This window comes from Hipposideros armiger, unplaced genomic scaffold (assembly GCF_001890085.2).
Source record: "Hipposideros armiger isolate ML-2016 unplaced genomic scaffold, ASM189008v1 scaffold_42, whole genome shotgun sequence".
Lineage (NCBI taxonomy): Eukaryota > Metazoa > Chordata > Mammalia > Chiroptera > Hipposideridae > Hipposideros > Hipposideros armiger.
In genome coordinates this window covers 1,973,140-1,995,319 of record NW_017731392.1, presented here as the reverse complement: position 1 = coordinate 1,995,319, position 22,180 = coordinate 1,973,140, and the positions used below count along the sequence as shown (strand labels likewise).

General features: G+C 42.1%; 1 protein-coding gene across 1 annotated transcript; it reads right to left on the bottom strand.

Moving 5' to 3' along the window:
• Positions 1 to 15,020: 15,020 nt before the first annotated feature.
• Positions 15,021 to 20,988, bottom strand: HHEX (hematopoietically expressed homeobox). The gene is made up of 4 exons (XM_019638994.1): positions 20,551 to 20,988; positions 18,204 to 18,382; positions 17,935 to 17,985; positions 15,021 to 16,113 (listed from the first exon to the last, which is right to left on the bottom strand). The coding sequence occupies exons 1-4, from the start codon at positions 20,912 to 20,914 to the stop codon at positions 15,895 to 15,897; spliced, it is 813 nt and encodes a 270-aa protein (XP_019494539.1). The 5' UTR covers positions 20,915 to 20,988; the 3' UTR covers positions 15,021 to 15,894.
• Between the last annotated feature and the right edge of the window lie 1,192 nt (positions 20,989 to 22,180).

The window sequence follows — 22,180 nt, the reverse complement described above, 5'->3', positions numbered from 1 at the left end:
AGGTAGATACTACATCAAAAATATAGAAACAGCTTGCTGTTATAATATGTATTGTGTATTTGCTTTTAATGTCATGAACACTTATGATGGCAAAATCTTCATTTGTATACTTGCATTGATGCATCTAAGAAAGTTTCCTTCAACAACAATTTAGTTCAAAACACATTATTGAGCATCACCCATAGTTTCCTGTTCAGTGATAGAGACTGACAAGAGTTTACAGTATTGACAATGTAGAGGTCTTCACCGGGAACCACTTTTGAGCTGTTGTGATAATAAATCAGATTTGTGCAATTTTCTCAAAATAGAAAATAACCTCAAAACATCCATCTGAACAAATAAGATCACAAAAAGAGGAAGGCAGAGGAGGATGCAAAACTGTGTGAGCAGTCACAAACCTTAGAAGAATCAAGTACTAAATGTGAAAGGAAAAATTAGTTTCAGTACATCTATGACCATGGGTTACCAGTTGAGAAATGTTCACTAGTGCAAACAGATTTGTAACCTTTTACCTAAAGAAAAAAAATGTTTTTAAGCCCCAGTAGGTCCCTAATCTTTGACAGAAACAGTGTACGTAATTTTTAAGAAAGTAGGTTCTAGAGTTAGAAAACCTTAGTTTTAATCTTAGATCTACTACCAGATTTGTAACCTTAGTCAAATCACCTAACCTGTAAAATGTGGACATTGATATCTACATTATAGAGTTGCCACATGAATTATATATCATAATGTGTACCAATGCTGATAGTAGTATCTGGAACATAATAAAGCCTCAGCCAAAAAATCTTGAAAAAGAAGAAAAAACATGGAAGACTCACACATCCCAATTTCAAAACTTACCACAAAGCTACAGTAACTGAAACAGTGTGGTATTCGCATAAAGATATAGACCAATGAGATAAAATTGAGTCAGAAATGAACCCATACATCTATGGATAATTGATCTTTGACAGGGTTGCCAAGACCATTCAATGGAGAAAGAATAACCTTTTCAACAAGCACTGCTGGGACAACTAGATAGCTGTCTGCAAAAGAATGACGTTGAGCCCCTACCTGACACCTTATACAAAAACTAACTGAAAATGACCCAGATGTAAGAGCTAAAGTCATAAAACTCTTAGAAGAAAACATGGGAATAAATCTTTATGACCTTGGATTTGGCAATGGATTCTTAGATAGAACACTAAAATCATGAGCAACAAAAGAAAAAAATGGATAGATTGGGCTTCAACAAAATTTTTTTAAATTGTGTGTTCAAGAACATTACCAAGAAAGTAAAAAGACAACCTATAGGTTGAGAAAATAATATCTGCAAATAATATATCTGATAAGGGTCTGGTAAATTGTATAATTAGTTTATCCAGAATATCTATAGAACACTTACAATTCAACAACAAAAAGAGAAACAACCCAATTTAAGAATTGGCCAGGGGGGCCGGCCAAATGGCACATTGGTTAAGAGTTGGCTTGGGACGCCAGCTCTGAGCAGCAGGGCCCCAGTTCGGATCCCACATGAGAGCCAGTGACGCTGCAGCCTCTACAGCTAAGATGGTGAATAACAGCTTGACCTGGAGCTGGCTGCCATGAGTCGCCAGTGACAGCATAGGCTGCAGCCCCTGCTGCAGTGGGCTGCCGTGAGCTACTGTGAGTGGCTGGCAGCCAGCGTGAGCTGCCTCACCAGGGAAGAGTGTAATGATAATACCAACACGGGCCAGTGAAGCGACATCCTCCACAACTAGACTGAAAAACAAAAGGACAGCAACTTGTCTGTTCCTCTTTCCCGATTCCCCAATGCTGTTCTCCTCCCCCAATTCCCCAATTAAATCTTAAAAAAAAAAAAAAGAATTGGCAAGGGGGGTTGGCCTATTAGCTCAGTTGGTTAGAGCACAGTGCTCATAATACCAAGGTTGCCAGTTCTATCCCTAGATTGAAACAACTACTTGACTTGGAGCTGATGGGTCCTGCAAAAACACACTGTTCCCCAATTAAAAAAAAAATTGGCAAAGGGCTTGAATACACATTTCTCCAAAGAAGATGTATAAATTACAAAGAAGAACATGAAAAGACAATCAACATCATTAGTCATTAGAGAAATGCAAATCAAAACCACAATGAAATACCACCCACACCCACAAGGATGGCTATAATTTTAAAGAAATGGAAAATAAATGTCGGCAAGTTTGGAGAAATTGGAATCCTGGTACATTACTGGTGGGAACGTAAAATGGTACAGCTGTTATGGAAAAGCTTGGCAGTTCCTCAAATAGTTAAATACAGAATTACCATAAGACCTAGCAATTCCACTTCTAGGTATATACCAAAAAGAATTGAAAACAGGTACTCAAATATTGGGTTGTCAGTAAAGTCATGACGCATTTTTGCAACGAAAAACATTAAAAAAAGATACGTCATGACAACCCAATACTTATACACACTCGTACATGTTTATAGCAACACTATTTACAATAGCCAAAAGGTGTAAACAATCCAAATATCTATCAACTGACAGAAGGATAAACAAATTGTATATACATGCAATGGACTATTATTCAGTTCCAAAAAGGAATGATGTATTGATACATGCTACAACACGAACCTCAAAAACATTATGCTAGTATTTTAGAAGCTAGACAAAAAAAGACCAAGATATTATATTATTCCATTTATGTGAAATGTCCAGAATAGGTAAACCAATAGAGACAGAAAGCAGATTGGCATTTGCCAGGGTCGGGGGGGAAGAGGGGATGGGAAATGACTACTTAATGGGTACAAGAGTTTTATTTTGGAGTAATGGAGAAGTTTTGGAACAGAATAAAGGTGGTGACTGCACAACACTGTGAATGTACTCAATGCCACTGAGTTGTTGACTTTAAAATGATTAACTTTATGTCATGTGAATTTCACCTCAAAAAATTAAAATTTTGCTAATGAGTATGATTACATCTAGAAAATATTTAACTTTACTGAGAACATAAAGATTTGAAAAAATTATATATATATATATAATATATATATATGCCTCTAGTAACTGTCAGCTAATTTTTTAATCTAAAATTTTGTCTAATACAGCGCTGAAGGAGTATAATTTAAAATATGAATGGACTGGAGGTCATAGCAACTGCTCCTTCATGTCAGATGATTCAGACAGCGGGACACATAAAGCTCCCAAGTTTTGTGTTTCTGAAGTTCAGTGCTTTGTACATGCCGACAGTCCTTTCATCTTGGTGAAAGATGAATAAATGGGGAGACCCAGATACGGTAGAATCTGATGTTAGCTCTCGTCTATTCAAAAGCTAGTCCGCACCTTGGCAGAAGGAAATTCTAGTCCTTAAACTCAGCCACAGATATATGAAATATAGAAACCAAATTGTAAGAATATTGTAATTAGTCCAGACACTAACATTTTAGACATTTAATATAGGAAAAGGGACAAAAAGGAAGGCTTATTGAAAAGGACACTTGGTTAGATATTTGGGGAAAATTTTATATATAATTCCTTACCTCTTACTGGGGGGCAAAACAAATTCCAGATACATTAAGAGTTAAATGCAGAGAGAAAGGTGGGGGAGATGAAGGCAGGAAAGAAAGAAGGGAAAGTTTGGTTTTTTTTTCTTTCTCAATGTAGGATACATATTTTTATTGTGTCTCACACAGTGGGTGTAAATGCCCATGTTCAAATTGTGGATGTCTAATTTTTTAAAAAATTAGATTTATTGGTGTGACAACAGACAACTGTTTAGTGGTTACCAGAGGGGAAGGAGGGTAGGGGGTGGTAGAAGAAGGTAAAGGGGGTCAAATATATGATGATGGAAGGAGAACTGACTCTGGGCGGTGAGCACACAATGTGATATATAGATGATGTATTATAGAAAAAGGGAAAGTCTTAAGAAGAATTTTTTTAATGCAAGTGGATGCTCATTTGTTCTCTGAATGAGAAAAGAGTTTCTAAGCTTAAGAGAAATGATAGAAGTCATAAAGAAGATATTGCTACATTTGACTACACAAAACTTTTCACATCAAAATTATAAGCACATTTTTAAGAAACTAAGAAATATTTCTATAATAAATAAGACAAAAAGTCATATCCTCCAACATAAAGAGTTCAAATAAATCCATAAGAAAAGGACTAAAACGTGAAAGACAATATGCTAAAGAAAAAGAAATAAAGAGTTAGCTTATAAAATAATTTAATTTTTAATAAAAAAATTAAACATAAAATTATATCATTCTCCTACTATATAATTAAAAGATTAGAAAAACAGCATTCCCTGTTAGTGTAGGTATGGTGAAATGAACCTTCTTCTCCAGTGATATAAATTAATAGAACTTTCCCAGGACATAATTTCACAATATATATCAAATATTCACCCCTTTGGCTGAATGAATGATTTTCTATGAATGTATTCTAGAAGGAATGAAACTGAAAGGGAAGAATATTGTGCTCATTTTAGAAAATTTTATAACAACAAAACAGTCATTCAACATAATAAAAGAATTAAGAAATGATGGCATCACTTCATAAGAATACATTATGCAACCACTAAAATGATGTTTATAAAAGAAGGTATTTGTATATTGAAATATTTTAAACACAAGAAACAAAATTGCATGCTCAGCATAATCTCAATTATGATAAAACATCGGGAGTGAATTGGTAATATCTATCCAGGTAAAGAACGCACATACCACTTGACCCAGGAATTCCAATTCTAGAAATTTGTCCTAGATATGCTAGAGCAGAAATGACAAGATGTGTATACAAGACATTTATTATAGCACTGTTTGTAATAGCAAAAAGCTGCAAGCAACCTAAACGTACATCAAATCAAATAGGATTCAGACATAAAATGAAATACAATTCAGGCAGCCAACAGAAAGAAAAAAAGAAAGGAAAGTTCTATCTATACTGATATAGGACAATCTTCAAGATCTAGTGCCAAGTGAAAAAAAAAGATATAAAAAAGAATGTACAGCACATTATGCTTTGTATTGAGGCAAAGGAGAAGATACTTACAAATGTGCTTGTGTATGAATTAACCACTGCTGGAAGACCACAAAGGAAATCACTGCGAGATTGCCTCTGATGGTCAACTAGATGGCTAGGGGCAGGGAGAGGGCAATGAGAGGGATGCTTACTTTTTACTATATTACCTTTTGTACTATCTGCATTTTTAATCATTTTCAACTATTCAAAAACAATTTTAAGGTAAAAAAAAACCCAACATTTAAAATTATTATCCATAGAAATACATGGGGAAAACAACTAAAGGAAATATCCTAACGTTTCCATAGACTTTAATTCCTGAATGGTGGGATTATGGGTTATTGTTGTTTTCTTCTACATACTTTATTTTGCAAATATTTCACACTGAGAACTTATGACTTTCATAACAAATTAACATGATTTTAGACAGATAAAAAATCAGGTTCTTATGTAGTCCACTGAAGCCTATTTAATCCTCATATAATTGTAATACCCTTATCTGCAAGACACAGAGTGGAAAACAAACCATCATAATTTCAATAATAAGAACAGGAAATAATGCCCAAGGCATTTATGGGCACTTTCCCTAATTTCACATCAAGAATTATAATTTTTCTTTTCCTAAAAGAAGCATTTCACTGATCCAATCTGACTCAACTCAACTTTATTTGAAGGATTTTTTTGGCTCCAAATCAAACAAAAGAAAGAGAAGAGGGAGAAAAGGAAGTAACAGCAGGGTCTGCGGAACAGAAGGAGGAAGGAAGAGAACCAACCAACCACACACCCACCTAAGGTAGAGTAACCTGGATGAAAGCAGGGATGGTGTGCAGATAGGAAAGGAAGGAAATGGTGAGGAATCGATGACAGCTCTGGGTGTGGGATACTAGATAATGTCATTTGCTCAAGACATTTTGATTGTCATTCAAACCACACTAAGTTGAGGAATAAAGGGGGTACACAAGGCCCAGGATGAAAATGAGGGGAGTAGAGGTCAAACCCAGCATGTGAGGAAATCTTATAAGCAGGGCTGCCTTAGTTGGTTATTTATAACTTTGGAATGCCGATGTATCATTAAATATTTTGCTATGGATTATTTGCTTAAGAGCTTTTGTAAAGACAAACTCAAGAACTGAAATATTATTATATAGCAAGTGAGTCATAATTATTCTTGGAATAGAGATAGGTTTGTCTTAAAATATTGGAAAGTTTTTGTTTAGATTCTCTAGGCTTCAAATTCATGCTACTGTGCTTTTTCAAATATATATCCCCAGTGCCACTAATAGTGCCTGGCACATAGTAGACACTCAATAAATACTTGCTGAATGAATGGTTGAATTAATTTAATAATTTGACCAAATAATTGGAATCAACATTTAGAGTTCAGTGAAATACTCTATTATTTGGATGGACAGTCTGGGGATGGCTAGAGATGCTTTACCTTAGAACACTTCCATAGGATAGGCTATCATTGGCTTTGACAGAGACTGAACCTTGATTTAACCTTAGTACTGAGTGCAAGTGTAACAAGCAGCTCAACTCAGGAACTTAACACCAGAGGGCCAGCGAAATGAGAGATTCTTCACATCCCTTCAACTCCTCAAATGCATAACCACTGAAATTTAGGAGATCAATATATTCTGTAGAAAGATACACTACAGAGAAACATAGCATCTTAGTGTTGTTCGCAACATTAAAGATGACCCAGTCAAGCCCTCACTTTATGATAAAGAAACAGACTCAAAGAGGGTGACATGTTCAAAGTCACACCATTACTTAGCAGCAAAACCAGGAGTCAAAACCAGACCACCTTTTCATAGCACCTTCATAATTATAAACTGCAAAGTAACAGGAACAGAAAAGTGGAGTGGGATTCAAACTAAATTTCTAAAACTACTGCATAAAAATACTATAACTACAGAGACCTTATGTTCAGAATTAAAATAAATTTGAGGTTCTTTTTGCTCAATTGACTCCTTACTTAGCTTTCTTAAACTAAGAAATTAACACGAACAACTACATGTAACAACACAAATTAATCTTAGAAAGTTATCTTTAGAAGAGTTGTTTTTTTTTAATTTAACCCCCCGAGTGGAAAAAATAGATAGTATCTTAGTCCCTGATATTCCCAACCCTCCCAATATATGAAGGGTTGCAGTCGGTTGTTACTTGATGATACCCCTGGACTTTCTGCTCTCTTTCCTTCGGTGCGCTAGTAGTCTTAGAATTACATATAAATCATGCCTTTTGAAAAATAAGTGTCTGGTTATAATATGTGAACAGCGTTATTATTTTCAAATATATGCAAGTTTTGCGGTACAGTTCTATGTTCAGATGGATTATTTAAAGTAGCGTGGAAATTCATACAATGAATGACTTACTACACAGCAGTTGGAATGAATAAACATGACGCAATAAGATGGATGAGTTTTACCAACAAAGAGGTAAATTAAAGAAGCCAGAGACAAAAGAGGGCATACTGTATAATTCTATTTACATAAAGTTCAAAAGTCAGCAAATGAATCTGTGCTGTTTGGAATCAGGATAGTGGTTTCATTGGGAAAACAGTGGGGACGGTGACCCAGAGTGGGGGATAAGGAGAATAAGGGTGCTTCTAGGAGACCAGTTGTTCCATATCTTCATATGGATTCCAGGTACATGGTGTATTCATTTTGTGAGCCATACATCTATGATTTATGAACTCTTTTGTATGTAAGTTAGACTTTAATGAGAAGTTTCCTTAAATATTAAAATTAGGGTCAGCCGAGTGGGGTGTTGGCTAAGAGTTGGCTTGGGACACCAGCTCTGAGCAGCAAGGCCCCGGTTTGGATCCCACATGAGGGCCAGTGATGCTGCAACCTCGACAGCTAAGATGGTGAACAACAGCTTGACCTGGAGCTGGGCTGCCATGAGTCGCCGGAGATGGTGTACGCTGCAGTGAAGCTGCAGTGGGCTGTCGTGAGCCACCATGAGTGGCTGGCAGCCAGCATGAGTAGCCGGCAGCCGGAGTGAGCTTCCGTGAGCCGCCGTGAGTGGCTGTCCAATGGCCAGCTGCCAAAGAAAGAGCGCAAAGAAAATACCAACATGGACAGGTGAAGCGACATCCTCCACAACTAGACTGAAGAACAAAAGGACAGCAACTTGTCTGTCCCCCTTCCCCAATTCCCCAATGCTGTTCCTCTACCCCAATTCCCCAATAAAATCTTTTTTAAAAAAAATTAAAATTAAATTGGCATTTTAAGAACAATTTTATCTGCTAAAAAATACATATTTTGTAAATATAACTTTAAAAAAACTTTTTGAAAAGTAAAACACCATTTAAATGTAAATATAATTTAGTGTCCATTTTCAGACAGGATGCATAATACTAAATAATGGCTAAGATTCAGAAAAATATATTCCAGAAATTGCAGGCTTAAATTCCCTGGTTACCAATCGCATTATGTTTTTCTTAATGCCTGAAATAACATCTAAACAAGGGGCAGCTGCTTCAGGCAAAATTGTATTTAGGTGATCTTAAAGACCTTATGAGATCACGTAATTGCTTGGTGAAGCTAAAAATTTTACCTTCAATTAACTAATCAACAGCACCATACATCATCATAACTATCTCACTACCTTCCACCTACATACCACCAAGTCAATACAGGGGAGGCAGGTGTCTAAGAAACCACTTCCTCTGGATATCTGAACCTGCACTCAGGAGTCATTTTTAAACATTTATCGAATTAGTCTAGTCTAATTTACAATTAATGAAAAGTCTGTAGTCATGCAGATTCCATAAGCAGCTAAGGAAAGCCAAAACTTTGAACCAGGGTGTGAAGGAAACACATTTTATGCCCCATCTACATTTGTTTATTTGCAACTCATAAAATACTTTCATAAATCATTTAAAAACACTTGGGTTTCCTGTTCCATTTGCTAAATGGATGATGCTGATAAAAATAGTAGAAATAACAGGCTACCCTAAACAGTGTCATTTTACAGTAAACTAAGTATATTTTAAATAAAACTCTTGATTGAAATTGAGAAGTGTGAATTGGAAATTGAATGAAATTGCCAAATCTGAAAGGAAAGATGGTCAATGTAAACCCACAGAAGCACTTCCTCTTAAAATTCATGTCTGTAAAAAGAGAGGGAGGAACATCTTCTTTGAGTGCTTGTAGGCTTAAGTCAACCTAAACGTGTCCTCCAGCCACCCATGCCCACACCCAGCCAAGGCTCTCTGTCCTGCACATGTAACCCCTACTATGCGTTCTGCTGTGCTCCTGGAGCCATCCAGGGAAGCTGTGTTCCTGGTGGTCAAGGAATAGGAAACTGAGCACAAAGCTTGGGGAGGGAGGGAAATGTCTCTCCTCTCTGTTGGAGAAGGCGCATGGTTTTCACTTTCATTCTGTAGTACAGTATTTATTAAAAGTTTACTGCATGCCAAACAGTGCTAGATGCCAGGAAAACCATAGTCAGCCATTGCACTGCTGTATGTTCATAGGCCCTCTGGAACATGCTTCAAAGGGTCAGACGAAGAAGAAATATTATGATACTAAACAGTTTATATAATAGAAACACCAAATAACATGGACCAGAGGCAGACTTAAAAAAAAAAAAAGCTTTGAAAGATATAAAGCATATTTTATAAAGCTCATTTCCTTAGAAAACTGGAAATGGTACCCTCATCGGTTTATTAGTTTCCTAGGGTAGCAGAATAACATGCTACATACACAGAAATTGCATATCCCCTATAGTGTATTGTAATCCCTTCCAGATTTAATGCTAGACTTGAATTAAAGCGAAAGATTACATAAAATGAACAAAAACCCTCAACTCTCTTCTTATAGCTAGAATTAGATCTGGCTTGATACCTTCTCGAGGGTACAACAGATTAAATGAGGAAGTTCACATTACAACATTGACTAGCATAGTAACCGAGGTCTTGGGTTTAATTTCTCCGTGACAGTTTCCTTATCTGGAAAATGAGGCTGATGACAGTATCTACCTCATAGGATTTTTTGAGAGAATTAAATGATGTAAAGTATGTGAAGGACTTATATGATGTTTAATACATAGTTAGTGCTCAAGATATGCTCATTCATTCATTCATTTAAACATATGGAGCACCTATTATGTGTCAGGCTGGATATAGACAGTAGTAGACACAACAGACACAAATCCCTACCCTCGCGGCATTAACATTTCAATGAGGAGAGATAAATATAAGTAAAAATATTATACCCAATTGTAATAAGGAAAATAAAGAAAATTAAACTGTGGACGGGAAATAAGGAAGAGATGGGGTTGTGGTTTCAAATAGGATATCTAGGGAAAGCCCAGCCTGAAGGAGGTGAGGAACCAGTCATGAGGCTGGCTGGGGGCTGAGAATTCCAGATCTAGGAAACCATAATACAAACACAAAAGCAAAGAGATCTGTGTAACTAAAGGGGGGGAGAACAGCAGTCTCTAATCCTTTCTCCAACATTCTGGAACTCAAAAAACCTCTGAAGGTTCTAGTCATACTTATCCCCTGCCCTCTGTCACCTCCAGGTCTGTGAACACTATCATTCCTCTTCCTGGAACAGCATTCCGTTTCCTTCTCCGTGTGTGAGGAGCTTCTGGAAGGCTCTGCCATGGCATCCTGTGCCTGCACCTCACTGCAGCAGCTCCACTCACCCCGGTGCTACTGAGGGCTTGATCCCTAAGGAGACAAGTATTATTTCTTTTCTATTATTATTATCACTACTATTGCTTATCCTGGTCCAAAGGGGGAAAAAAGCTACTGAGGGCTAGACCACTAATGGAACAAGTATTATTAGTCTTTTATTATTATTATTATTATTATTATTATTATTATTATTATCACTATCATTGTTTATCCTGGTCCAAAGGGGGCAAGAAGCTCAAGAACTGCCCTTGGAAGGATGGGGCAGTGTATTGGGACTCCAACATCTCTCTCAAACTTCGAATTTCCATCTGCAAGCTGAAATTTTCTATATATTTGAAGAAAATCTTGGCCCTAATTGTGATGTGTGAAGAGTTGGATCTAGTCATTTTCTGTTCTTAATGGGGAAATAAACTGAATGAGGAAGAGGAATCCTGAGGTGGGGCGAGGGGAGGACAAAGGGAATGAATAAAAAGAAGTTGAGGTGAGGAAGAACGAAGGGCATAATTCAACTAGAAGAAAAATATAAACCACGTTCGTGGAGACAAACTCGATAGGTATTTCTCTTCCGGCAAGTATCAATGAATTGCGGGGGGGGGGGGGGGGGGGAGGGTTCCGTTAACCCTTTCTTGTAGTTGTCTTTACAGAGTGACGCGATTCTTTTTTTAATATTTAAGATTTTGAATGATACCAAACTCCCCTTCTAAATTAGAAGACTCTAATGGTTAGAAAATAGGTTAAAACAATTTTTTTAAATGATAAGTTGTCTCATTGGCTTTCATATGGAAAATAGCTTGAAATTGGCAGTAACTTTTTTCTTTTTTTTTTAAGTAGCTACACAGGACAGGGTTCAGCCACCTCGAAAACCTCACGGCTACCGCCGGATGCTCCAAAGTCAAGATCCTCCGCAGACAGGAAATGCCTTTGCCAGCTCCAAGGTCTCCTCCCCGCAGCCCTCTCTATTGTCTGGAAAGATTTGTGTACATCCGATTTTGGACGTTTCCCTGCCTGCAACAGCAAATCAAAGCACTGCCTCAAAATAAAGGAATCTGTTGGGGCTTTCTAGCCTCTGTGGCTAACACTTGGTGCCCCTGTGTGCCAGGTACTGATGCCTCCTCTCAGTTGAGCCGCCAACCTCTCTGAGGAATTAAGACTAGAATTCATGTTTCCCAAGGCCCCTAACCAGTGAGAGAGGTGTAGGGGATTGTCTGCTTGTCTGCTTTACTTCCAGCCCTGCTTTTATCCACAAAGGTGTAATTCCTGAGATAGGGTTCCCCACAGCCCCATCTAAACTGGGAGCTGCTATTCTGTAGACCTTGGATCTAGATATTTTGGTGGATGGGGGAGGAATCTCCAAACTGCTTCCCATCTAAATTTAACAATACCAAAACATGTATCAAGGGACAAAATTAGACAAGTACAGAGCCCAGCTAGAATTTCATGAAACCCAAGGGATAGAAAATAAATGTTAAGACATCTGATTATTTTTACTACAAGATACAAAACTCCTAACCATTTAGAAGCATGCTTGCTTTTCCACATTCTGTCCCATGTCGTCAGTAGTCACATAAATATCACAATCAATCACATTGATTATTAGATTGTAAAGAAAAATTGAAAGGGTGAGCTTTTGAGTTTGTGTCGTCTTTCATAAGACAGTATAGCTGGAATAGGAATTTTGGTAAGTATAGTCTATCCCAGCAGAATGCATTTCCCCCAAGACCAAATACATTTTCTTGAACCCCTGCCCTTCCCCCATTAACTAGAAATGAATATTCACAGCAATGAAACCACACACACACAAAGGTTGTTAGAAATGTTGAAAGAGAATAGGTACTTTCACTATCAGAGATGGTTTCCTCTTTTCCCACAAGATGTCTTATCAGCTTTCACCCTGAGAAAACCATAAAAACTAAGAAAAAGAAACCTATGCAATGGTTCTCTAAATAAAATACTCCACAACATGCTAGTTATCCCTAAAAGTGATGTTGTTTAAAGAGTCAAAGTACATCATCCAACAAAATCAATAACCTATTAAGTTAGAAAGCGTTCTGAATATCAAAGACCAACGAACTGAATAACTCAAAATATAAGTACATGACCCAGGGGATTAATCACACACTGTCATGGTGAAATTAGGGCAATTCTTCCAATCATTAACGTTTTGCTTACAAAAATGTGCTTTTCTGTTTGTCTTTCTGCTAAATGATAACTGTTTTCAAGTTGAATCTCCTGATAAAAAGAGTTAAAAACAAGACAGGAGTTGTGCTGTAAAGGTCATACATGCTGCTTCAACATGAAATAGCCAAAAGACAAACAAATGAAAAATGCCTGGATTGTAGGAAGAATTTGTAAATATTCATTGGCAATCTGCAACACGGCACTTCAGACAACAGTTAATGCCAACCTGTGTCCTGAGAACACTGTACTTCCTCCAGTTAACACGCTCTTGATTCTTAAGGACATGTTCCGATTCAGAATATGAGCAACTTGAACAGAGTTAGGAATAGCTTTAAGTTGGAAAACAGCCTGGTTTCAAGGATTGTCTACTTTAAAACCAGATTTCACCCCTCAACTTTTCTAGTGTCCATCAACACATAAGCCCACATTTCTCTGCTTGATAGTCATGATATAGTTATTCTCAAGAATAAACATTAACCAGAGGTTATCTCCAGGAGCAAAACACACACACAGTGATTTCAGGATTGCTTTAATTCAATATTAGGCCCACAAACCTCCCATTCTTTCAAACTCTGATGCAGACAGTTCCATTTTCAAACGAGACAGATTATGACCTTTGAAACCTTGATGTAACCTGTCAGGCAGGGTCACAGAGCTTGGAGCCTGCCTGATGGGAAAGGAGACCCTCCCACTGGATGTCTACTTTGGGCTCCAACATTGAGGAGACACAAAAAACAAGGAGAACAATAATGATAAAGAGCTTGAATAAGCTGGAAATTTGAAGGTTGGAAGGGGTCATGTAGATCAACTAGACCATCTTTATTCTACAGATGAGAGAATTGAGACCAAGAACTATTGTAAAACTCCAACCCAAATCTGTAAACTTCCAGGCCTATACACACCTCTCTGTTTAAGGACCCAGTACTAATTTTCTCAGGAACCTAAATTCACAGGCAATTCCAGGGGCCTTCTTGGACTCTAAGGAGCCAGGATGTGACAACCCCTAAGAGCAATGACATTTTCACTCTATCTTCACCTGAGCATCCATATCTGGGGAGTCACAGCCCTGGTCAGCCAGGCCAGGATCTGAGCCATTCCCTCACAGGACCTCAACGAGGAGGCACCCAGCTCCACAACTGGAGGCCTCCCTGGAGCACAGGCTAGAGAAGAGATTTCTGGGCCTCTCCCCTCACAGGTTTCTCTTATTTTCCTGGAATGCCAGGGACCTTGATGGCTCAGCTAGGCAAGCAGCTAGATGCAGGATAACAATACCAGCCAGAAAGCTCAGTCCACCTCAGCGCACCCTTCCTCTCAGCCCCACACCCTCCCTGACCTCAGCACTTTCATTCTCCCTCATCTCACAATACCCCTTCCTCAACCCTGCTTCCTCTGTCAACCATTAAACTCTGGCTCCCACCACCCTGGATAGGCCCTGCTACCCTCTTCCTCCCTCAGTCCTCCCAGCCTCTATCAGGAGTAACCTGAGGGAAGCAGGTGAGGGAGGGAGAAACGCAGGCCCACCTGCTTCTGCTGCTTCCACCTTAGACCAGCGGTGGTTCTCAAAACAAAGATACTCCCCCTCCCAACAACTTTGACATCACCTGAGCACTAGTTAGAAATGCAAATTCCCTGTCACACCCCGGCCCTACCAAATCAGAAACTCTGGGGCTTGGGACGGTAAAGAGTTTTGTAAGCTCTGCCGGTGATTCTGAAGCCCAGAGGCGTGAGAACCCTGCGTTAACTGCCTCCCGCTCCTACCGGCCAGGGGCCCCCACCCGCTTAGCAGACCCCCCCCACCCCCAACCCCCAGGCTCAACTGACGCAGTGTTGACTCACGCCGGTCAAGGACAGCGCCGCAGGGCCAGGCTGGCGAGCCAGGCGAATCGATGGGGCTCTTCCAGCCGCCTGGCGCGACCGGAGCTTCGACCTGCGGAGCTCGGGGTCTGCGGGCCGGAACTTTCCCCGCTGCCCCAGGCGCACACCCAGGGAAAGGTCCAAACCTACCTTCCAGGTGCCCACCCACCTGCCACCTGCCGCGGACCAGAACCGCGCTCCCGGGACGCTCAGGGCTGCAGGAGCCCCAGGGAGAGGAGACGCACTACCTGAGGCTCCAGCGCCGACCCGCCGGCGCCCAGCACCACGCCGGGCATCCGGAGGCAGCGCTGTGAGAGGTGTGGGTTTGTTTTAAGCAAAGCATGAGAGATCTAAAGAAGTCCGTGAATTTATTTTATAGGCAAGTTACTCATTAAAAAAAAAAAATCTTGGCAATGTTTTTTTACAGTGAACAATTATATATATACACATATAAACAGTTTGATATAAAACACAATATCTACAATCTACTTACATTTAATTAACTTGCTACTTCTAGTTTACGTGTGATTATTTTTAGTCATCACCAAGTCAGTTTATCTGCTTGGACAGTACTATCCGTAACACCTTAGTCAAACAGGTACTACGTGATAGTACAAAACAAGCATTTAAGATTATTATTATCTCTCTGACAAAAAGCACACACACATCCTAGAGACATGAATTCTGAGCTGCTTTTGGATTTAAAGCTGCAGTATAAGAATGTAATATAAAAGTCAAGAATATTTCCCTTCAAAATATTCCAAGACTGCCTGAAATGTGAACCCCTTTCCAAGTCATACCTCTGCATTTGGCGTGCCCTTTGCTTTTCCAATAAGTGAGATGAAGCTACAAATTATAGAAAACTTATTCAAGAAGACCCTATTAAGATCTTTCAAGTTATAACTTAAAATTTTAACACAAAAGTTCAAAATTATTTTTTATAAATAGAAAAACACAATTTATTTTAAAAAGGGGGTGAATTTAATCAGTGAAGAGTCCCTTTATCATACAACCTAAAATCAACATATAAACCATTTTTTCAGTTGAAATTAAGGTTTAAATGTGAGTTTGTTATTTAACCAGTGCACCAAATATGTCTGGTTTCCGGAATACCAGAAAATTGATTCCATTTCTCATATAGTTTTCCAGTTCTCCTTATGGAAATTTTTGGTAGCAAATATTATCCCCAACTCCAGTTTTCTGAACGTGCCAATGTCAGGAGTCATCATCCAGCATTAAAATAGCCTTTATCGCCCTCAATGTCTACTTCCTGATCAGAATCCTCTGAAATCTCTGATTCAAGATCTTCCTGAGAGGCAGGGGAAGGCGAACATTGAGAGCTATCCAAAGCACCTTTATTCTGTTCACTGGGCAAGTCTTGCCTCTGGTCGCAGGGATTGTCCAAACTTTCCAGTTCTTCTTTTTTATTGCTTTGAGGGTTCTCCTGAATGGAGGATGAAGATGGACAGGATCATGAAATATGGCAAGGGTGAGACACAAATCAAAATGTCTTTTCACCATCTTTTTAATTTTCAATTCATCAACTGCTCTCTGCTAAAATCTTTTTATCCAGAAAATACATATTCTTTCTCACTTTGGAAGAAGTAAAGTTCTTGTCATATCAGAGAAAGATTATACTGTTGCCAAGTTAGAACAACCAATCACAAATTTAACTGTAAATGTATTATGTCAAATGAACACTTAACTCCAGCCGAAACACATGATCTCAAGATTCTTAAAAGTTTAGGGGGGAAAACAAATCAGATCACTGCAGATACACACTATCTTCATTCTTCAAATATTTAAACCATGCCAATTAACAGGGCCTTGGAGACATTTTAAAAATGTGACTGCTAATTAGTAACAGTCAACTTTCAAAATTATTAGATTGAATTCTTTTTCACACATTTTCTGAAATAAGTTTATAAACACATAAACCCATAAATATGTGTAGCAGGTTACAAAATCAGGGCAAAGAAATAAATGCAGAGCTGGAAGAATGTTGCCAACTAAAAAGGGAAACAAGTAAAACTTACTTAAAATCCACAGTAAATTTCTGGGAAATAGTCCCATATTATATAGAAACCACTACTTTAAAAGTCCCTGGTAAACTGCAGTAATGGTTTTGACCAAGAACTAAATGAGTTAGTGAATTTTTAATCCTGTGTTTGTCTAAAACGGACATAAACACTATTTAGAAATACCATGATATACTTCTAGGATTTCTTTTTTAAAGCATTATAGAATAATAGATTCACCAGGCTTGCAACTATGTAACAGGTAATATGCACAAGTTCAGAAATTTGAGAGGGAACCTGAAAAATTTTAAGTCCTGTTACAATAATGAAATCATGGAAATTTTATTTCCTGCTTCAAAATGTTCTTTATGACACCATCTTGTTTTTAATGAACAAGTTTTATGATCACTAAATTTAAAAATGCACACTGGTTTCAATTTCCCCACTCATATTGTTTCAAAAATATTTTACTTACTATAAACTGTACATATACTGGCAAATGAACAATTCATCAATTGTCAGCTAAATTTGGAGAAGATATCCAGATTAGGACATCAAAAACAAATCTTTAGCTTTAAGTCAATAAAGCGTCTTTTAAAACTGAATTAGCCTTTACTTTTTATCACATATTGCGTAACAAGGTCACTGGAAGAAAGACTGTTAGAAAGTTTATACACTTTCCAAACAGGCTTGGATATTCCCTTATATGTTTCTATATTCATTTTAAGAGCTTGCATTAGATGGAAAATAACTGTTAAAGTCTTTGATATTTAATTCTTCTAAAAAACAGTGCAAACAAAACTTAAAGGTGTTTATTTCCTTATATTTACCCTTGAGCTCTGCCTGGTTTTATTATGGCTGTGTAAATAAAAGAAACAATTTTCTCCCAAAGATAACTGCTTAAGTCATTTACTGTCAATTACTTTATCTTTCCTGCGTTAATTAGATAAACAACATATGGGGTTTATAAAACAATTAGCCAGGAGTTTTACTAGCCAGTGTGTGAAAACCCAAGCATAATTGATATAGGAACTGCATTAGGTGCTTTTAGCATTACTGCCACCTGAGCAACTCATCCTGAATTTCAGCAAAACTATTTGCCTTTTTAATCAAGGTGAAGAGGTTAAATAGTCTCTCAAATGACTTTTGCATACAACCTATAACAGGCCTCGCATTGAGATAACATGATAAAAATATGTATTTCCATAGAAACAGTGGATACTGTGATTTTATTTCCATGTGGATACCTGTTTTAGTCTTCGCCATTTAGCTCGACGATTCTGAAACCAGGTTTTGACCTACAGGAAAAAAGAAAGAAAACTTGCCATCGGCCCAGAATCCCGAGAGACCTGGGGAGGAGGCGCGAGGCAGATCCCGGGGGCCTAGGGAGGAGGGGCGAACCACATCCCGGGTGGTCAAGCAAACCAGCGCTCCAGGAGTTGGATAGCGCGGTGCGCCACGCCAAAGTTATCGGTGGCTCCTCGTCTCTCTTCCGCTCTGAGACCCCCGCACTCACCTGTCTCTCGCTAAGCTGTAGCATCTTGGCCAGACGCTTCCTCTCTGGCGGGGAGAGGTATTTCTGGGTCTCGAACTTCTTCTCCAGCTCTATAGTCTGGTCGTTGGAGAACCTCACCTGGCCACCTTTCCTTTTATGCAGAGGCCTCTGCAAGAACGGGCTCCAGAGCAAGGGTTTGCCTGCGGCAAGAACGGTGATCAGTGATGGCTCTGGAGCAGCCTGGCCGACCCTAGATCTACGTGGCTCTGGGGGTGACAACGGGAATAGGGGACGCAGGAGGACACTCCAACCGGGCACTCTCATATACACTCACCGACACAAGTACCCAACACACTGCCACCAATACACATACATACCCAGAAACACCCAAAGTCACTGCATATGCACATAGACCACGCTTGGATAAACACACACACACACACACACACACACACACACACACACACACCCATCACACCCACAGCTAGATACCAACATACAAATCTTTTTATTTTTATCCCCAAAAGAACATCCATTATAGGTTGAGCTTAAAATACCAAGACCCTCTTTAACCAGTCGTTCTAGAATTTATCCACAACTTTTTGCAACTCTAGGTCCTCTCCCATGGTGAACAGCACTTTCCAAATACTCTGAGAGTGTATGTTGGGAAGGCAGCCGGGCTGTTACACTGCCCAAGGTGTTTGGAGCCTCTGGCCGGCGGCAGGAACCGGCCCGGGGGTCTACGATCCAGGCTGCGCAGGAGTCCCTTGAGCCTGGGCTCTGGACGTTAGGCCGCGCGCGGAGCTTCCAATCCTGGCTCGAGGGCGCCGCGGCCTCCTCTGATTTCACACCCAGCCCGCGGGGGCGGCCAGTTAAAGCCACCCCGTGGGCTATGGCAACATTTCCGTCAATGTGTTTCCTGTTGGTCTATCTCGAAAAACCCTTTGCTTCCTCCTGCGCAGTCCCAGCAGTAACCCAAGGAAACCCAGAGCGCGCTCAGTGAAAACGTTCGCCCGTAGGCCCGGCCCGGTTGAGGGTCCTCCTCCGGCCTCAGCAAGCCAGCAGGGTCATGCCAGGGCCGCAGCACCAAACCCTCAAGGCTGGAATCAAAAATATAACTTCAAAAAAACACAAAAAACTAAAATATAATCCACCCCCTCAATCTAACAATGAGAAAGGAAGGTTGGAAGACTGAGCCATACCATCATGACATTAAAATGTCAATTAATTAAAATAGTATTGTCTTCAGGGTCTCTACAAAAGCTGCCAATAACAACGAGTATATTTAAAACCCTGGTGGCCCAATGCAAGAAGCCCCGTTTCCTTATTTACCCCGGGGCTTCAGGTGCCGGAGGCGCCAAGGGCCACCCGGAGCGCGGATCACCGGTGCCTTATGCCTTAGGCCGCACATTGCGGTGGGGGGTGGGGGTGTCAAGCCCAGCAAATTCTGTATGTCCAATGTCCGCGCAGCCCTTTCTACTCCAATTACGTGTCCGACAGTCCGTCCGTCCGTGGGTCTAGAGGCCTGCGCCTAAACGCTTTGAAAGCTGGCATTGTTTTTTTCTTTTTTTTTTTTCGAGATTTTGCTTACGTCAGGCTTCAGACTGGTGCAAAACAGCCTCGAAAAAAAAAAAAAAGGAAGCAACTGGTTATTTTAGCTGCCATAAAGTCACATCCCACACAGAGGAAATGAACAATATCAGAAAAACGGATCCCGGCTATCAGAAGTCGAGTGTTTCCTGAATATGTCTGTATTGAGGATGTCGATAAAATAATCAGCAGCGTGCACTACTCCGGGGGAAGGGTCTGCTTCACGCAGCCAGGAAAACACTTAACAGCTTCTGAAACCAGATTTACTCCTATCGAGAACTCAAGATTTCCTGTATGAACGGAAAGGGTCAGGCTCTTTCACTACACAAGCTTGTTGAACCAGGTCCAGCCCCGTAACCACCCGGGCCCCGCAGCTATCCTTGCCCGGCAGGGGCCGGCCCGGGGCGCCTTGGCACTCCCTTTCTTGTCCCTCCGGCTAAGGGGACCTCACCCAGGGCGACACGCGCGCCCCATGACTGCCTTCGGCAGCCAGCCCCGGCGGCAGCGCCCGAGGTCTCCCGCGGGTCCTCGAGCCCCGACGACTGCAAGGTGCAGGAAAACCAATCTGAGTCATGGTGCGGTCAGCCCAGCCGACACTGCCGGGGCCCGCGCCTCCCGTCCAAGCGCGCGCCCGAGAACAGCTTTTCAATCGCTTTTCCCACAACTTTCTATTACCTCCCTCTCCTCCCCCTCCGCCTCCTGGGCGCTGCCACCTGCCGGGTGGCGCCTTCCTCGCCGCTGCCTCGGCCCGGCCCCGCCATGACCCCGGCCGCCTTACCCAGAGGGTCGTGGCGGAGCAGGGCGTGCGTGTAGTCGTTCACCGTCCGCGGGAAGGGGTACAGGGGGCCCCCGAAGCCACTGGGTCCATAGGCTGCGGCCAACGCGGCGGCGGAGTGGTGCGAGAAAGCGGGGTGGATCGGCGTCGGTTCGTACACCGGGGTCCGGTAGGAGGACACGAGGCTGGTGAAGGAGGAGTTGGGGGACGGCAGCGTGGGGGTAGGGGTGGGCGCGGCGGGCCCGCGGCCCAGGATGTCCTCGATGTAGAACGGCGTCGGGTGCGCGGGCTGCAGCAGCGGCGTGGGCGCGTACAGCGGCACCCCCACGGCGCCCGCCGCCGCCGGGCCGGGGTGCGGGTACTGCATGGCTCCGCTGCGCTCCGGTCCCTCGGAGAGCGCCCGGCCCGCGCTACGGCGCTACATTTATCCGCGCTCCGCGCTCCCGGCGATAGGCTCTGCCGGCCGCGGGGTGGGGCCGCGCTCTCTGGCCCCTTCCTGCCGCCGGGCCCTGCGGCCAATGGCGCGGAGCCCCGGGAGCCGCCTCCCGCCCCCACCTTTGGCCCGCCCCCGCCGGCCTACCTCCCCGCCTCCCGGACGCGCTAGCTCCCAGCCTCCGAGGACCCTGCGTCCTGGTACCCAGCTGACGCCGTCGGTCGGGGCTCCCGGCACCCCGGTTTGGACGCCCTCGAAGGAAGCCCAGGGCGCGTTCGTCGGGGGTGACGAGAAGAAAGCAGCTGCCGGGAACACGGACTCAAGCAGTCCTAGCTCCAGCCGAGAGGCATTTCTGTCGAAACTCGGGGGGCACTGATCCAGGACGGGGCCCAGAGTGGCGGCAGCCGGTCCCAAGCAAGGGGTAGCTGCACTCGGCACGGCAGGCATCGAGGCCACTGTCAGGGCCGCACCTTCGCAGGCCTGAGAGTACCCTTCCTGGTTGGCGCGCTCCCTGAAGTAAAGGTGGCACTGACTGTTGCCCCGGGCGTCTCCGGAGTTCGTAGCGGGAGAGGTCTCGAGTGCCTTGGGGTCGTGGGGCAGCTCCAAGGAGCGAGACCCGCGGCCCTTAGCTGCGTTCCAGTGGGGTAAGGACGACTAGACTTAAAGTGCTCTGGACTGTTAGCCGCTCCATCCCCATTCATTTGTGAGCCCCCGATCTTAGCCACTTCCCTGGGGACGCTGGCTGAAAGAAGCCTCTTCGGGCAGGAACCAAGGGAAGGCCTGGGTCCTATGGCTCCAGGAGGAGAAACTGACCAGTCTTCTCCGACCCAAAGGGGGCTGCTGCATGTCTCCTGTCCCCGGGTCCTGGGGGTCGCAGTTGTGCGCAGCCCCGCGTTCCCGTTTTGCACGTGTTTTCTATTGAAACTCTGACGCTACCCCGTGTGGCCTCGGCTCTGTGCAGCTCCACTCGCCTGCGGGGCAAGGGGGCATTTTCTTGATTGACGCCCTCCTGCGGTCGTCACACCTCGCGGTGAGCGGTTTCAGCTAAGGTCCTCCATTAATCGTGGAAATGAAAAGACTTCCCGGCTTTTTCTATAGAGATTTTAAAAATTTACATCTTGGAACTATTTCCCCGACTGCAGCAGGACCGCATTAGGAAGGAGAGTAGACTCCAAGCCAGATGGCCCGAGTTCGAGTTTC

What these genes read in the sequence shown, in the direction of transcription:
- HHEX (XM_019638994.1), bottom strand. Translation starts at nt 20,914, where the DNA reads ATGCAGTACCCGCACCCCGGCCCGGCGGCGGCGGGCGCCGTGGGGGTG. An exon ending in GCTCCGCCACGACCCTCTGG is followed by an intron (nt 18,383 to 20,550) that starts GTAAGGCGGCCG and finishes TTCTTGCCGCAG; the next exon opens with GCAAACCCTTGCTCTGGAGC. An exon ending in TACAGCTTAGCGAGAGACAG is followed by an intron (nt 17,986 to 18,203) that starts GTGAGTGCGGGG and finishes TTTTTCCTGTAG; the next exon opens with GTCAAAACCTGGTTTCAGAA.